The sequence below is a fragment of the Ciona intestinalis genome, chromosome 11 (assembly GCF_000224145.3).
Source record: "Ciona intestinalis chromosome 11, KH, whole genome shotgun sequence".
In the NCBI taxonomy this organism is placed as follows: Eukaryota; Metazoa; Chordata; class Ascidiacea; order Phlebobranchia; family Cionidae; genus Ciona; species Ciona intestinalis.
In genome coordinates this window covers 2344982-2362671 of record NC_020176.2, presented here as the reverse complement: position 1 = coordinate 2362671, position 17690 = coordinate 2344982, and the positions used below count along the sequence as shown (strand labels likewise).

Here is a 17690-nt window from a genome sequence, read left to right as displayed (position 1 = left end):
CTAAATCTACAATACAAATTTTTCTGTTCATAACCGAACCGTTTTCAATTTATCGTAATTTATAGTTTACTTTGTAAATTAGGTATAGTAGGGTGGGGGAAGATGGAACACCTTTTTATTCTATTTTCTCGTCCCATTTGGTAGTAAACAAAGAACATTCAAAAAATTATAAAACCGTATTCTCGCAACTCCCATAGACCGTTGGTAGTTGTTTAAAACAGGATATTTGACATAATGTGCTAAAAGTATCCCATCTTACCCCATATTACCACATAGCATATATACTTTACAGGACACCGAGATATCATATTCTCATTATGTATGACGCTAACCAAGCATTACATGACTTCTAAACATCTGCGGTTGATTCTGTCGTTGTTTAACTCATCAAGTCCACCATTGGTAAGTTCTTTGATGTTTCGCTACTTATACCTCATGCTTGTGTCAAGTTTGTGTGTGTATATGCGCCAGACACACGTGTGTATTTATACACCTCATGCTCACTGTCTAGTTACAACATGAGTGTCTTTTTTTACACATCATACTTACTGTCCATTTATAACTGAAATACAAGTCCACCACTAGTGATTTTGTGGTAATAATCATTTTTTATACACTTCATGCTAATGAAGTTCATATTAAATTCTAAACATTCATGATATTTCTAAAGTAAAATGTTTGAAATTGATTTTTTTTTGTTTTCCTTGTCCCACAAAAAAAAATTTTTTTTTTCAGCAAGAGCTTTTGACTTGCCTCCTGGACCTGGTCGAGCAGCAAGAGTTCGGACCCAATTTCTGTCTCACTTTTTCTTGGAAGAACGTGAGGATGGAGGAGCCAACATCCGGACTCCCATCTGATTCAGAGTCGGACTCTGAGAGTTTAAGTTTGGATGAAATTGTCCACACGATGTCCTCCCAGAGGAGTTTGACAGTTTGGAGGGTGGCACCCTTGCATATGCAACTTGGTGGGTGGAATTTATGAATGAATGTAACTTACTTTATCCTCGTGTGGCCGGAAAACGGCAGTTGTTAAACAGGGGAGTTCTGTTTCATACACCTCGTGCCAACTTACGAGTTACCATGTATGTTACTTTGTGGGTGATTTTTTTTGTCATTTTTATATTGTACGGCTGAAAATTTAGAAAACCCATTAGTGACCACTGGGTTGGAGCAATTGATGTACAAAATTATAGAAATTATAACACGGCAAATTTTATTCTATGTGGGTAAGGTCCTTATTAAGGACTTAGGATTTAAACCAGATTTGGCCCATTTTCTATAAAAGTTTGGGCTTGGTGGGTGATTTTTAGAGCAGAACCTTTTTTTAGTTCATAAGTAAAATTTTTGAATTTTATAGTTTAAAAAAAAAAAAAAATTGGCGAAAAACTTTTATTTTTGAACAGAGAATCATATTATGTGGCCACCACTTGATTCTGGTGTCACGATATCTCTATGGTTACGAGTTGGGATGCTTAATCCACACGACTGCGGTTGCTATACCAACAGTTGGAGTAAGTTTAGGTTATACATATAGTGGTGGGGGAAGATGAGACACCTTTTTATGCTATTTTTTTCGTCCCATTTTGTAGTAAACAAAGAACATTGAAAGAATTATGAAACCGTATCCTCTCGAATTCCATATAGACCACTGTTAATTGTTTAAAACACGATCAGGATATTTGTATATTATGTGCTAAAGGTGTCCCATATTCCCCCACTACAATATATATGTAATAAAATGTTAAAAGGCCTATGTGTATTTAAACAAATTTAATTTTTTTTGTTATATGCTGATATAGTAGGTAGGGGTAAGATGGTTTATGTTTTCGTTCTCTTTTATTTCCCCATTTTGTAGTAAACAAAGAATATTTATAGAGTTATATAACTATATCCTCACTACTATAAAAAATCATTGGAAATTGTTAAAACTAGATTAGGAAATACGAGATAGTATGTGCTAATGGTATCCACCTAACCCCACAGTACTTCTATGAAATAAGCGACACAAAAACTGGCTTTCACAAGGTAGTTTGTAACTTTGGCAATTACCACTGTAAAACTGAACTTAATTTTACGGAATTTAAAAAAATTAAGTTTTACTAAATTTCCAAAGAATTTTCTTTTTTTTAAATAAATTATATATATATATATTTTTTAATTGACCATTCGATGTTCCAGCTGAGGGTCATGTGATCATGGTGGAATCGGAAGAGCGTGACCAAGTCTCGTCACAGTCGAGTCCGTACGTCCACTTGGTGTCCATCGGCAGCAAACAAACAATGTTACAAGTATGGATGGAAAACTCAACCCTAATATTCAGGTTTGTACCAGTTTGGGTAAAAGTGGTTTAAACTGGTTAAAAGTGGTTTGAACTGGTTAAAAGTGGTTTAAACTGGTTAAAATTGGTTTAAACTAGGTAAAAGTGGTTGAAACTGTTTAAAAGTGGTTTAAACTGGTTAAAAATGGTTTAAACTGGTTAAAAGTGGTTTAAATCAGTTAAAAATGGTTCAGATTTAAGTATCTATCATATTTAAAAAAAACTAAACTGGTTTGAGCAATAAAAGTAATTTTTTGTTTTTTGAAAAACCCAAAAAATGTTTTAACATTCTGTTTTGTAAGATTTCTATTAGCGCTGTAATGTTATATCTATGTCCAGGGTATGTGTGGATCCAAATGACGAGAAACCAGTAGGTGTCCTCGCTCAAACGGAATGTGCAAATTTTCTGCAACCCAACCAATGGCAACATCTAACTATGACGTACACAGAAAGCAGAATGCCTGACAAGGTAGTTATCAGATTTTGAGCAGTGTTTCCTAACCTTTTTAAAAATAGTTGAGCAGTGTTTCCTAACAATTTTAACAAAAGTTATTTAAGCAGTGTTTCTTACCAAATTATTCAAGCAGTGTTTCCCAACAAATTATTCAAGCAGTGTTTCCCAACAAATTATTCAAGCAAAATATTTTTGTCGTTATTAAAGTTTCAATAAAGTTAAAAAAAAGTGACCTTATTTTTCAGGCAATTCTTGGTAAAGTTCACCTCATTCTTGATTGCTTCATTGAAACGGACGTTATTCTCGAGTTTAATCTCCCGCAAGTCGCAACAAAGTCTGGTTTATCCTCGTGGAGACAAACGAACCCCAACCCTCAACTTGCAATGCAGAAAGCCACGTTTTTTCTTGGACATTATGACAAACTTCATGTTAATTATACTAAGTAAGTTATTTATTACTGTGGGGTAAGATGGGAAACCGGTAGCACCTAAAGCCAATTTTTTTTTATCGTGTTTTTAACAATTTGTTTCAGTATTATTGTACTGTATGGTAAGATGGACACCGTTAGCACCTAAAACCCATATTTTCTGATCCCGTTTTTGGGGTAAGATGGATACCGTTAGCACCTAAATCCCATATTTTTTTTATCGCTTTTTCATATTAATTAACAACGCTCTTTTAAAGGACCGGGGTTACGCTATATAATTCTGTAAATATTCTTTGTTTACTGTCAAATGGTTCGAGAAAATAGAATGGAAATGTCCCATCTTACACCCTACTATATCCTAGATAAACCCACAATGGCTCAGTGGTTAAAGGCTTGCATTGTAACCTAAGGATACCGGATTCAATGCTCGATGCTGCTACCAATAGTAAATTTTACTTTTATTACAATTTTTTTTTTTTAAATTTCCAAAATATAAAACCATATTTTTGCTGACCTAAGCATTTTCTTCAGATCTGATGACATCACAATGACATCATCAACGATATCTGTCGGCAACATAATGATTTTTAACTTAGCGACGTTTTCATGCCAGTCAGCATTCGCTATTGAGCAACTGGGTTCTGACGCTTGCTGTTTTACTGACTGTTTGACTGACAGTTTAAAGGTAGCTATAACAGTGTCGTTTAAATTGTTCTTTTTTTGTTTTTTTTTTAAATAATTTTTTTTTTTCGGTTAAAACTTTAATTTTTTTAGTTTAAAACCTTGAACATAAAATAAAGATTTTTTGACTTGCCAAATTTTACAATAAAAAAACGAACTTTTTAAACACCATATTTGCCTAGGTGTAACATAGTGTACATTTTTAAATTGTATTTTTAAAAAATTAGGTTTGTTTTTACGAAAAAAGTTATGTTTAAAAAGAAAATATTTTATTTAATTTTTTTTCAGACCAACCCCAGCATAGATTCTAGGATAAGGTTCGTTAACAGCGATGCCAACCCCAAAATAACCCCAGAAAGAGGGGTAACCCCCTCACCCCGACTATTCAAACTCTTACCCCAAACTTTTAACTCGGACCTTATCAACGATGAAGTTATTACCGGAGAAATCAGACCAGATTTTAAAACATTACAGGTAAGTTGTTTGTATTTATTTGTTGTTGTGACAAAGTGCTTACCACATCTGCCTATAGCCAATGATTTTGGGTTCAAAGCTCACCGCTGCCACAATTAGAGGCATAGTTGTCTTTGGGCCACACAATTAACGGTACATGCAGTGTTAGGACGACTGGTTTAGATAATTTGTGCTTCACTTTGTAGTTAAAGAATAATTAAAACAATTGCTTTAGATGTTTTATTATATATAGTAGGGTGGGGGAAGATGGGACACCTTTTTAATCTATTTTCTCCTCCAATTTGGTAGTAAACTAACATTTAATGATTTTTTTATAAAACTTTATCCTCACGACTCCCATAGACCGTTGTTAATTGTTTAAAACACGATCAGGATATCTTGTTATTATGTGTCAAAGGTGTCCCATCTTCCCTAACCCTACAATATAGTACTGTGACTGTGGGGAAAGATGGATAGCCCTTAGCACATATTATCCTACAAACATATTTCCTATTTGTGTTTTTAACAAGTAACAACTTTAACTTTTGGCCCTAAGGATATGGTTTATATAATTCTGTTTAATATTCTTTGTTTACTACCAAATAGGATATAAACGAGAATGAAACATAAACCATCTTACCCCAACCCTACTTTAATTTTTTTTAAATTCTTTTTTTTTTAATTTTGAAATTTTATTTTCTAGGATGCATTAGTGTTAACATACACTCCATGTGAGCCAATGATATTCCATCGTCATTCTGTTGCCGCCCCTGCCACGCCCACAAAGAAGCGGAAATTATTCCGTCGAGCAACCCCAGACTCGTTAAACTTGACCCCTGACCCTTCACCCCTCGTGCACTCTAGCGAGAAAGTAAAAGTGCGCAAGCCGCACAAGGAGCACATCGTGCCAAATGTGTACTCAGGCCTTAACAGGTAAAAATGTGTTTTTTTGTTGGGGTTCTGGAATTTAGGGGAAAGTCGGCCCAATACCCCAAATATAACCCTAAAAACTATTTTTTTAAATAAATTTTTTTTCAAAAATATAGATTTTTTTTTTATTAAATTTAGGAAACTATTGTTTTAGAAAACATATATTTTATATTTTTTTAAATTTACAATTTGTTTTAACCTAAAATGTAATTTCTTTCTCACAGAGCATTAAGCCAGGTTGGAGGCATCCATGTTTTTTTACTCTTGTATCCCAAAGTGATTGAAATTACATCTTCACTGAGTCATTTGTCCTCCGATGCACGTGAGGAGCTTCAAGTCCTCGCTCTTCGTTCGTTGCTCCATCTGCGCGCTAGCGACACCAAGAGGAGAAGAGAATTTCTTACGAGCGGTGTTTCCTCAATGTTGCAGAAGGTATGCGTTTTTTTAACTAAACTTTTGAATAAAATTTTTAACATTTTTAATTTTTTGCGAAGCGTATTAAAAATTGTTACATCTTTTTTAAATTAAAAAAAAAAATGAAGTATTACATTGCATAAAAGTTTTACTATAAGCTTTTTTCTAGATTATTTGCATTCTTTTCTTTAGTACTATACTAAAAAGCTGTACAAAATATATTTAAATAAACCACATTTTTTATTTAGATTGTAAATGTTAACAAACAATTTTACAAAAAAAAATTTTTTTTACTTTTATAAAAAATTTTTATAAAATCAAAATTTTTCCCACTAGGTGATGACAAAGAGTGATTGCGTGGTTGGATTCCGGACACTTGAGGAGCTAATGAACTCTGTTTGTTCAGAAACCGTGATTCAAAGTTACGCATCAGTTAACAACAAAGTGGAATTTCAGGTAAAATATTTTTATCATTTTTTTAAATAAACTAATTATTTTTTATGGTTTCAAGTTTTAATTGTTTTTTTTGTATTTGTTGTGACTATTTAATTCAAAAATGTTTAATTTTTCTTTTAAAAAATAATAAAATGTTAAAAAATATTGAAAACTTGAATTTTGTTTTTGAAAACTCTAAAAAAACATACCACAAATGTTTAATTTGTGCTAAACTTAAGTTTTTAAATTCCAGATCAACCTAGAAAATTCCGGTTTAATCCATGACCACGAACTACTAACCACTTTCATCCTGGATTGGAAAATTTGGCACAAAGCAAAAAATCTTGAAGGTAAGTGCAAAGAAACTTTTTAAACTTTTCCGTCAAAAAAAGAAGTTTTACATGATTTTTTTGATTTTACAATTTCTTTGCTTTCCATATAGAAGTAAAACATTATAAAACGGGTTTATAACAGCAAAATTCGTTAAAAGTTATCTTATTTTCTAATAAAGTACTCAAAATACAAATAATTTTTGTTAAAAATTTTTAATAAAATCCCAAAATTTCTGTTTATTTTAAAAATATTCCTAAAAATACCAAAAAAATAACTTAAAAATATAACTATACCCCATATAATATGTATCTGTATAACATTGCAGGTGAAGAAGACTTCAGTGTATGGACATTATTGCTTCAATCATTGGAAAGCCTTATAAGAGATGATCATATTTATCAATGGTTTAATATAAAAGCTCTTCTGCGTGCTAAGATGGTCGAAAAATTATTAAACAGTAAGAAAATATGATTTTTTTTTGTAATAACTTTAAAGTGAATAAATAATCATTAAAATTATTGAAAATATTTTTTTTTAAATAAAATTGTATAAAAAATGTGTAATAATTAAAATACATGTAGTAATTATTAAAAATAAATTTATTAATATTATACATGTATTTTTTTAATGAAAATTATTGAAAAATATATAAATGTATTTAAAAAAAAAAAAAAAAAAGTTAAAAATAATACACATGTAAATTAAAACAAAAATTATTAATTTTTTATACATGTAATTATTAAATAAAAATTATAAAAAAATATTTAAATTTTTACCCAAATTTTACCCCAGATATTCAAGAAATGTTAAACGCCGACGTTACCCCGTTTCACCCCCACAACTTATCATTTCTATGGTTTCGGTGATCCGAGGGGTCATAGGGTCACCACCGGACGTCAGTATTTTATCGGCAATTTGCGATTTTCTTATCGCAGTTCATGCACCTGCAGGTAGGAACGTAACATCAAAGTCAAAAAATGACTTTAAAAATTATTGTCAAATTTTTTTTAGTTTTTGTCCAAATTTTTATAAAACAATATTTTAAAAAAAGTTTTCGTCAAACTTTTTTTTTAGTTTTTGTCAAAATTTATTAAAAAGAAAATTTTTTTTTGAATGTTTTTTAAAAATTTACTGTACATGTCATTTTTTTGTATTTAAATAAAGTAAAGTTATTGTGTTGTTTATAGCAAAAAAAATGTTTTCTTCAGTAAAGGACAATTTTAACACCACAACCTAATTTATATTTCTTTTATTCCAGCAACTTTTGTCTGCCATTCCACCACCAGTTTCTACTTCAGTTTAACAAACCGGAAATTTCCCGTTTCGCCGAGAAAGCCACAAAATGTTGGATCAAAATTCGGCCGCTCGTTAGAGAATTTAAGAAAGTTTCAAAATAATCAAGGTATTTTGGTTTTAAATTTATATATTTTTCTTGTTTTTTAATGTTTTTAATTTTAATTCAGAATTGACTGCTGTGTAAAAAATGTACCATTAATTTTTTTATAATGTAAAAATATGAATCCAAAACCATTAATCCTAATATTTGAACACAATAGGTATTAGAGGTCGACCGATATATCGGTTCACCGATATTATCGGCCGATATTTACGTTCCACCGATAATCAGTATCGGTAAAAAAGCGCCGATATTTCACCGATATATTAATAGTTCGTGCGAAGCGACGTTCGTCCTACTTGACCTTTACGTGTGTTCGTAGTTTAACGTCCACGTGCCTCGTACTTTAGCCTTCACGTGCGTGCTAGTTTAACGTCCACGTGCGTCATAGTTTGACCTTTACGTGCGTCGTATTTATGCGTGGTAGTTTGACCTTTACGTGCGTCGTAGTTTGACCTTTACGTGCGTTGGAGTTTGACCTTTACGTGCGTTGTAGTTTTGACCTTTACGTGCGTCGTAGTTTGACCTTTACGTGCGTCGTAGTTTTGACCTTTACGTGCGTCGTAGTTTGACCTTTACGTGCGTCGTAGTTTAACGTCCACGTGTGTCATAGTTTAATGTCCACGTGCGTTTTAGTTTAGCGTTCATGTGCGTCCTAGTTTCGTACAAAAGCAACACCTTCCTAAGAACATGCATGTTTTCTAAAAACATGTAGACCAACCAATTTTTCTCTATAACTTGCAATATCTTGAATACAGGCATTACTTTTGATTAAAACTGATCATTTCATATGTTTCGCTATAGTGACAAATATCGGTAAAATATCGGTATCGGTAAAAGCTAAAAATATCGGTATCGGTATCGGTGGAAAAAAGTGATATCGGTCGGTCTCTAATAGGTATAACTGCATTTTAGCAATTTCACCCCAGATTTTACTGAAAATCAAAAAAAAGAAGCTAAAAAATGTTAAATACATGCTACTTTAAAATTTTTAAAAACAGTACACTGTGAAAAAATAAAAAAATATGAAAAAAACGTTTTTAAGATTTTACTAAAAATTAAAAAAAAAATTTTAAGTGTCATATTTTTAAATTTTTTTAAAAATATGAAAAACCTGGTTCCTAATATACCAATCTGACCCTAAATTTTACTCTCACTTTCTAACGTAACACCTTTACCCTCAGATGAGAACATTAAATGACATTCCTAATGTTTGACAACTTTTTTATAACAACATTTAAACACTGTCTCCCCAGAATTTACTAAAAATTTAAAAATATGACACTTAAAAATTGTTTTAAAAAATGAAAAACCTGATTCTTAACTTACCAATCTCACCCTAAATTTTACTAAAAATTAAAATCGTAACCCCTATACCCCAGATGAGAACATAAGTTTGTCGGCCATCAGTGGGTTTACGAACAAATCAACTTTCGGAAGAATAAACAGTGCACCAACTGGGCCCCGAAATTTTTCCCTAAATTTGCCGACGTCATCAAGTCCAGATGAAAACGATGACTCATCAGCGATTCCGCTGACGTCATCGAACGAGGAGAATAGTTCCGAAGTTTTTGATGACGAAGGTGAGTTACAAAAAATTCTTGTAAATTTTATTTTGGCAAAATATTTATTTCTCGATAAAAGAATTTTTTCGGGTTTTTATTGTGTATTTTATAACTTAGGCTTTTTTTTTCTATTGAATATTCATCTAAGAAAAAAAAATACTGATAAGTGTATGTGCCCTTGGCAAGACACTTACCAAACATTTTCTTTTTTTGTGGGTAAAACGAAATATTGTAATATATAAAAAAAAGTACAATTTTTTTCAATTTCATCTATATTTTTAACCAAGAACCCCAAGCCCCACGTCACCATCTGACCCCTATCCCTGAACTTGACGGGAAATCCCCTGTCCGCCCCACCACCCTCGAAATTTCACCTGCCGAATCAGATTCAAGTTTTTTAATCGTCACTAACGATGGTGACATTACAATGACGACCGCCAATGAAACGACGCCGCAACAACCCACCCACCCCCCCTTAGTTGAAATGGATAGCTGGGAAAACTTACCGCGCACGAACGAGTTAGATTTTCAAAGCTCTCCAAATTTTGAAGTAAGTTGTACCAAAAAATGTAACCAAAAGTTTTACCCCTAAATTTTACCCATAAACTTAGCTTCATAAAAAATTTCACCTCAATTTTTTTATCCCAAATTTTGATCCTTAAATATTACCCAAAAATGTAACCATAAATTTTACCCAAATTATTACAGTATTACAAAATTTTACCTAAAATTTAATCCCAAATTCTACCTAAAAAATAAATTTCTCTTTAATTTTACTTAAAAATTTTCCCATACAATCGGCCTTAAAAAACATTAAAACAAATTTAAATTTTATTCCAAAAATTTTTCAAAAACTTCACTTTAGGTGAAAGAGGAGGAGCCAAGTCCGGATGGTCTCTCGTTGCTCGTCCGTGAGGCTCTCAACATCCTCTTCATCTCAACAATGACGATGAGGGACACCGATGTCCCTCTGCTCTTCAAGGAGTCCCTCACATCCGAGATGTTGATTGTGATGCTCCATCATGTTGATCCGGATGTGAGGACTTCCGTGCTCCGGATGCTCGCTGCATACTGCTCCAGGTGAGGGTGCTAGTGGGAAAAAATCTCGCAAAAAAAATGAAAAAAAGTAAATTTCGCTTTTAAAACAAATAAAAAAAAACAGTAAAACAATCAATTTCATGTATAATTCGTTTTTCTTTTAAACAAAACAATCTGTGAAAAGAAGCGAATTTCACTTTTAAAACAAATAAAAAAAACAGTAAAACAATGGTTTTCATGGATAATTCGTTTTTCTTTTAAACAAAACAAACTGTATGTGGTTACCGTCCTGACTCCAACTCAGAGGTAAAGGGTTTAAGGCTAGTCCCTGCTACCATTGTGGGTGTATGTGTCCTTGGGCAAGACACTTAACGGCAATTGCTCCAACCCAGTGGTCACTAATGGCTTGTCCAAATTATCAGCCACACATAAAAAAATGAAACTCCCCCAAAAATAATCACCCACAAAGTAACATACATGGTAACTGGTAAGCTGGCACGAGGTGTATAAAACCGAACACTTGTGTATAACAACTGTCGTTTTCTGGCCACGCGAGGATAAAGTAAGTTACATTCATTCATTCATTATAATTTGTTCCCACACGCCTAACCAATCTTTTCTACCAGGTGCTCAACTGAGCAACAAAACAGTTTTATGCGAATGAAAGGATTTCATTTGGTTGCAAACCAGCTGCATCAGCACTCTACAACACGCTCAATTTCCGAGGCGTGCTTCTATTTTCTTCTCGGCCACCCAGTGGCCATAAATGAGCCACTTCCTTTGCCCCTAGATGGGGTCAGTGAGCACCACGGCCCTCTGCTGCCCTCTCCTGACCCGTTTTCTAACCATGCTGTAATAATTATTCTCGCCGTGCTTGAAAAAAGCTTCTGCGATGGTCCGGACCTCTGCTACCACCTTGTGGCCAGACTGGTATGTAAAAAAAATAGTTCAAAAAGTTTCAATGGTAAAATTAAAAAAAAATGAATATTTTTGAAAACCTGATTTTTTAATATTTAAATTTATTGAACGTTTATCAAAATCTGATAAAAAAAAATGATAAAATGTGAAATCATTTTTTTCAGTTATTTTTAATTTGATGATTTTTTTCTCAAAATAAAATCCAAAAAAAAAACAATTGCCCCTATACTACAATAATCACACAGAATATAATTTATTGGTATTTAAAATCCTTTATAACCTTTTTTTAAGTAACCATATTTTTCAATTTTTCAGAACGAATTATTTGAATGTATGGGCCCTGTAGCTGATGTGATGTTAGATAATGGTCTTACACTCGCGCTGTGTAACTTGTTGTCTGCTATTGGGCACGACACACAGGGACATTTATCCTACAATGATAAACAGGTATGTAAAATGTGAAATTGACAAAAAGATAATAATATAGTAGGGTGGGGAAAGATAGGGATATTTTCAATCTATTTTCCTTCCATTTGGTAGTAAACAGAGAGCAAGAGAAAGAAAAGGCAACAAAATAAAATTCACGAAACAGTATAAATTATTTAATTTTTAGTTGTATTTAATTAAAACAAATTAAAATAAAATTGAAAGAAAAAGTGCGTAAAACCACCTCCACAGTAATATTTCATACCTATTTTATGACGTTTTTTTTTATTTTATAATTTTTTTCCATTTTATGACATTTTTTCATTCTATGATATTTTATTTCAATTTATAATATTTTTTCTATTTATGATATTTCATTTTAATTTTATGATATTTTTTTCAATGTTATGACAATTTTTTCCTCATTTTACTACTTTCAGATATTATACGATGCTCTTGAAGACTTCATGGGATCAGTTGCTGTAAAATCATGCGTTATATCCGGATCTGGACATTTTCAGGTATTTTACTCTGTTTCTATTCCAGTAGTCTATCGGTTTGGCGTTTGCATTGTAACCGAAGGATTCCAGGTTCAATGCTCAATTGAGGTAACAGAATAATTCTTTCATCAGGTTTTTGAAGACTTATTGATACTGTTATACACTGAGGAAAAACAGGCTTCAAAACTATATGGGGAAAACTCCGACCAAGTTATTGCTGTTAAAAATCTCACGCACAACTTGCTAATAAAGGTATGTAGCGTTTTTTTTGTCAAAATTTTTATTACTTTTTTTTTATTTAAAAGTTTTGCTAAGAATTTATTTTTACTTTGAAAATAACTTTTTTTTTTTGATCTGTTTTTATATAGGCATTTTAATTTTTTTGTAATCTGTGTTTTTAATAGACATTATACTACGAGCTAAACATGCAAATTTACTGATTATACAAAAACTTTTAACTATTTAAAAACAATTTTATATTTTTCCTTGATTTTACACAAACTTTTGAAAGAAACTATTATATTTTTTTTTCATTCTAAAAAACTTTTTGTCATAATATTCACTTCTTTTTACTTGTTTTAAATGCTTGTTTTATGTGTTTTTACTTGTCTTTTTTTTTTTTTTTTTTAATATAGAAGGGTGGGGGAAGATGGGACACCTTTTCAATCTATTTTCTTTTCCAATTTGGTAGTAATCAAACATTTAACGATTTTTTATAAAACTTTATCCTCACGGCTCCCATAGACCGTTGTTAATTGTTTAAAACACGATCAGGATATCTAGTTATTATGTGTCAAAGGTGTCCCATCTTCCCTAACCCTACTATATTTGTTTTATTTCAATATTTTTTTATTCAATTTATCTGCTTGCTTTTTTATTTTTTTTACTATATTTGTTTTAATTTCAGGTATTGGACTCTATAGTGCACTCTAGTGGTGGCGGGAAATCTCACAGCATCAAAGGCTGGTCGGAGACTACCAGCGTAAAGTAAGCAGTAAATAAATTTCTCACATTTTTTCAGACAGGGTATTTTTTACTTTTATTCCCGGGAATTCTGTTTATTAATATCAACAATATAGTATAGCCTTTCTAGCATAAAATAAGCAGCATATTTCTTTGTATAAAATCTAACCACACAAAAAGCGGGATCTGGTGCTACGAAATACAGAACAGACAAAAATCCAGTCGAACCAATTGGTGTAGTCAGTCTCTTATTAAAAAAAAAGATTCTGACTGTATTTTATTACACAAGAATCGTCCTACTAATTTATTACAGTCAAATAGAAAGCATATATATATATATATATCTATATTAAATTTCACGAAAGTACTCCCTATATTATAATTAACCTCCAACTTTATATTTTTATATCTTATCTGTTAGTAAAAGAATTTATTATTACAATAATTTTACCCAATAATTTTTTTTACAGTTTTACCCCTAAATACCCCTTAACCCACAGAGATCCATCTGATGACCAGTCACCCGTATCGTCAGGGTTCCACTCACCCATATACAGCCCCTCCTCGGACCACAGCTCAGGGAAACCCCCTTTACCCATGTCCCCCAACAGGTAAAAATTTTTATTTTTTTTCGGTTTTTTTTGTGGTAGTTTTTTAATAAAGTCTTAATATAGCTTTATTTGAACGTAAATGGCTCTTAATTTGGCGTGCCTCAAATTAATTTAAAATTGGGCCTCAAAAATTATTTTTTTATTTTTTAACCTTAAAAAAAAGTTCTTTAAAAAAATATTTGTTTAAATTTTTGCATTTTTTTTGAATATGTTCTTTTACCTAACTTTTTAATATTATACATCCCCTAAAAATGTATTTTTTCCAGTTATAAACAGCATCGTAGAGTAGCAAGCCTTGGTCATGATGTTTCAACCTATATTCCATCGCCAAGTTTATCCCGTGCACGGTCTCACCAATTCCCATCACGTGCTAACTTCGTGCCAAGTGATAGAAACACTTCGTGAGTTTTTCGTGAATTTTTTTTTAACAATATTTTTTTCAAGAAATTTTCTGGCATGAGGTGTATAACTCGACAGTGAGCACGAGGTGTATAACTCGACAGTAAGCACGCGGTGTATAACTCTACAATGAGCACGAGGTGTATAACTCGACAGTGAGCACACGGTGTATAACTCGACAGTGAGCACGAGGTGTATAACTCGACAGTGAGCGCGAGGTGTTTAACTCGACAGTGAGCACGAGGTGTATAACTCGACAGTGAGCGCGAGGTGTTTAACTCGACAGTGAGCATGAGGTGTATAACTCGACAGTGAGCACAGGTGTATAACTCCACAGTGAGCACAAGGTGTATAACTCGACAATGAGCACGAGGTGTATAACTCGACAGTAAGCACGAGGTGTATAACTCGACAGTAAGCACGCGGTGTTAACTCTAAAATGAGCACGAGGTGTATAACTCGACAATGTGCATGAGGTGTATATCTCGCCAATAAGCCACTCGACAGCGAGCACAGGTGTACACTGCATCCTCACATATATCTTCCGGACACAGTGTTTAACTCGACAGTAAGCACGCGGTGTATAACTCTACAATGAGCACGAGGTGTATAACTCAACAGTGAGCACGAGGTGTATAACTAGACAGTGAGCACGCGGTGTATAACTCTACAATGAGCACGAGGTTTATAACTCGACAGTGAGCACACGGTGTATAACTAGACAGTGAGCACAAGGTGTATAACTCGACAGTGAGCACGAGGTGTATAACTCGACAGTGAGCACACGGTGTATAACTAGACAGTGAGCACAAGGTGTATAACTCGACAGTGAGCACGAGGTGTATAACTCGACAGTGAACACGAGGTGTTTAACTCGACAGTGAGCATAAGGTGTATTAGAACAGCACTAAAGGCATATAACTCGACAATGTGCATGAGGTGTATATCTCGCCAATAAGCCACTCGACAGCGAGCACAGGTGTACACTGCATCCTCACATATATCTTCCGGACACAGATCAGGATTCCGACCTCGTTCCGGAGGGTTAAGATCGCGCTCGTTCAAGGGGAACCAACGCCGTCGAATCAATGAAGCGGAAACAGCTCACCGGCTCCAGCGTGTGGTGGTTATCGCCACCGACCGAGTTGTATTTACCGACGGACATTCCACTGGGGGGCAGAAGTAAGTTAAAATTTTATTTTGCCAATATTTTTGTTTTAAAAAACATTTTTTCTAAAAAATTATATAAATGTGTTTTTTTTTGTAAAATTTGTACCTTTTTGTTTTATTTTTTAGTATAAAAATTTCAATTTGTTAAAAAAAATTCAATTTAACTATTTGTTTTAAAATTTTATGTAAACTATTTAATTTTGTTCTCAGTTCTGGTAAACTAAGAACCTATGGACCTGTACAGTGTTTCGGGAATCAGGAAATTAATGGAGAAGTTAAACAACAAAGGTTAGTGCCAGTGTGGTCTATTTATAATTTCAATAAACAATTTTTTAGTGTCAGTTTGTAACTTTGTTCATAAAAACAGAAACAAAATGAAAAAAAAAGAAAAAAAAATTACCATTATACAATATGTGTTCTTAGGCAAGACACTTGACGGACATTGCTCCAACCCAGTGGTTACTAATGGGTTGTAGCACCCTGGGCGTTGGGCCAAATCTCATGCCTTATGGCATGCTTCACAACCTCACCCTCCTAGAATAGAATACAAATTAATATTTCAAAAAATAGGAAAAAAATCATAAATTTTTAAACTTAAAAAAAAAGTTTTATAAATATTTTTCATAAAACTGAAATTTGATTAAAAAAGAACATAATTTTTTTTTACAATATTTTTTTTCGTGATTCTAAAGGTCCTTTGGTCAGCTGCTGTATGATATCATAATAGATTGGTTGTTAGTTGTGATAGAAGCGTCGGAATCTCACCACAAGAGGCATCGTGCACAATCGCAGCTCTCGTTGGCATGGGAACGAATTTTAGGAATTGCGCAAAACACGATAACTAAACAGGTTCCAAATTTAAAAAATAAAAAAAATGTAAAACAAAGTTAAACTTGGGTAATTTTATTTTTTACTATTTTTTTTTTTTTTAAACTTATATATAGTAGGTTAGGGTAAGATGGTTCATGTTTTGATTCTCTTTTATCGTCTCATTTGGTACTAAACGAAAAATATTTACAAAAACAGTTTAATGGCAATATTTTTTACTAAAAGAGCGTTGCTAATTGTTTAAAACATGTTTAGGAAATACGAGATATTATGTGCTAAAGGTATCCATCTTACCATACTATATATTTTATTTGCAAACAATTTAAAAAAAGATTTTTTTTCTTACGATTTACTAAAAAATAACCTAAAATAAAAAAAAACAACTTCAACAAAAAAAAATATTTTTTTTAAATTTACCTAAAAAATGTTTTAACGAATATGAACCAATCAGAAAACAGTAACCAATTTCTTGTCCAATCAGGGCTCAAGGCTTCTCACCCATTACCTGTCTCCCAACCAATTAAATCTCTCCGATAGAACGTACCCTCTTCATATACAGGACCACGCTAAGATAGAAACAATATTAATGCAGATTTTACCACCTACCACTAAAGAAGGGATGAAAGTGGGTTGAAAATAATGTTTTTTGGTATTTATGGTGTTTGTGGTGTTATGATATTTTTGTGATCTTTTGTGATATTTTGTGTTATTTTAGGAATGTTTTGTGTCATTTAAGTGTATTTTGGTATTTATTTTTCGGTATTTTTAAATTTTTGTGATATTTTGTGTTATTTTAGGATTGTTTTGTGGTATATAAGTGTTTTTTTAAGGATTTATGAGTTTTTGTGTTACTTTAGTGTTATTTTAGGGATGTGTTCTTTGTTTTTTTTAAGTGATTTTTTGTGTTTTTATTAATAGAGTGGAATTTACACCCAACACCCAGTACTTTACCACATATTGTGTGAAATAGGGGTGGAATTTACACCCAACACCCCGTACTTTACCACATAATGTGTGAAACATGGGGTGGAATTTACACCCAACACCCCGTACTTTACCACATAATGTGTGAAACATGGGGTGGAATTTACACCCAACACCCCGTACTTTACCACATAATGTGTGAAACATGGGGTGGAATTTAAACCCAACAGCCCGTACTTTACCACATAATGTGTGAAACATGGAGTGAAATTTACACCCAAAACCCAAATTTTCCTAGGTCACAGTCTACCTCCATCACCTGCTCCTATGCACCAAACAACAGCTTGACAGCTCGCAGCGCCAAGAGGTGAAAAAAATGGTGAAAAACGTGAATAAAATTGGGCACAGAATGTCGTCTGAATTCAGGAGGGCACTTCATGATTCTACATCTGATTTATCGCCTTCTAATTCTCTTGATGACATGCTGGTATGTGGAAAGGTTCTATTCT

At 32.8% G+C, this 17690-nt stretch overlaps 1 protein-coding gene and 1 long non-coding RNA gene across 5 annotated transcripts in view; one reads left to right on the top strand and one right to left on the bottom strand.

Moving 5' to 3' along the window:
* LOC101242318 (lysosomal-trafficking regulator-like) overlaps positions 1-17690 on the top strand; it is a 43499-nt gene that overhangs the window by 14682 nt on the left and 11127 nt on the right. For 3 of the 4 annotated variants that reach the window (XM_018813978.2, XM_009862006.3, XM_026836689.1), the window contains exons 19-33: positions 293-402; positions 736-964; positions 1403-1510; positions 2178-2319; positions 2656-2785; positions 3016-3212; positions 3729-3882; positions 4167-4352; positions 5035-5264; positions 5486-5693; positions 6012-6131; positions 6364-6460; positions 6769-6900; positions 7236-7393; positions 7702-7845. In XM_018813978.2, coding sequence (XP_018669523.1) covers positions 293-402; positions 736-964; positions 1403-1510; positions 2178-2319; positions 2656-2785; positions 3016-3212; positions 3729-3882; positions 4167-4352; positions 5035-5264; positions 5486-5693; positions 6012-6131; positions 6364-6460; positions 6769-6900; positions 7236-7309 — 2117 coding nt within the window. In that variant the 3' untranslated portion in view covers positions 7310-7393; positions 7702-7845. Of the gene's footprint in view, positions 1-292; positions 403-735; positions 965-1402; positions 1511-2177; positions 2320-2655; positions 2786-3015; positions 3213-3728; positions 3883-4166; positions 4353-5034; positions 5265-5485; positions 5694-6011; positions 6132-6363; positions 6461-6768; positions 6901-7235; positions 7394-7701; positions 7846-9221; positions 9423-9691; positions 9955-10269; positions 10485-11068; positions 11373-11675; positions 11808-12226; positions 12308-12418; positions 12539-13193; positions 13274-13749; positions 13861-14126; positions 14262-15276; positions 15442-15639; positions 15718-16121; positions 16279-16738; positions 16883-17479; positions 17669-17690 lie in introns of those variants that run through there. The other variant, XM_026836690.1, reaches the window with a different exon arrangement.
* The window catches only part of LOC113474681, a 24555-nt gene continuing 15226 nt past the window's right edge, over positions 8362-17690 (bottom strand). The window contains exon 3 of the long non-coding RNA XR_003396368.1: positions 8362-8730. This is a non-coding gene — a long non-coding RNA (uncharacterized LOC113474681). The remainder of the gene's footprint in view (positions 8731-17690) is intronic.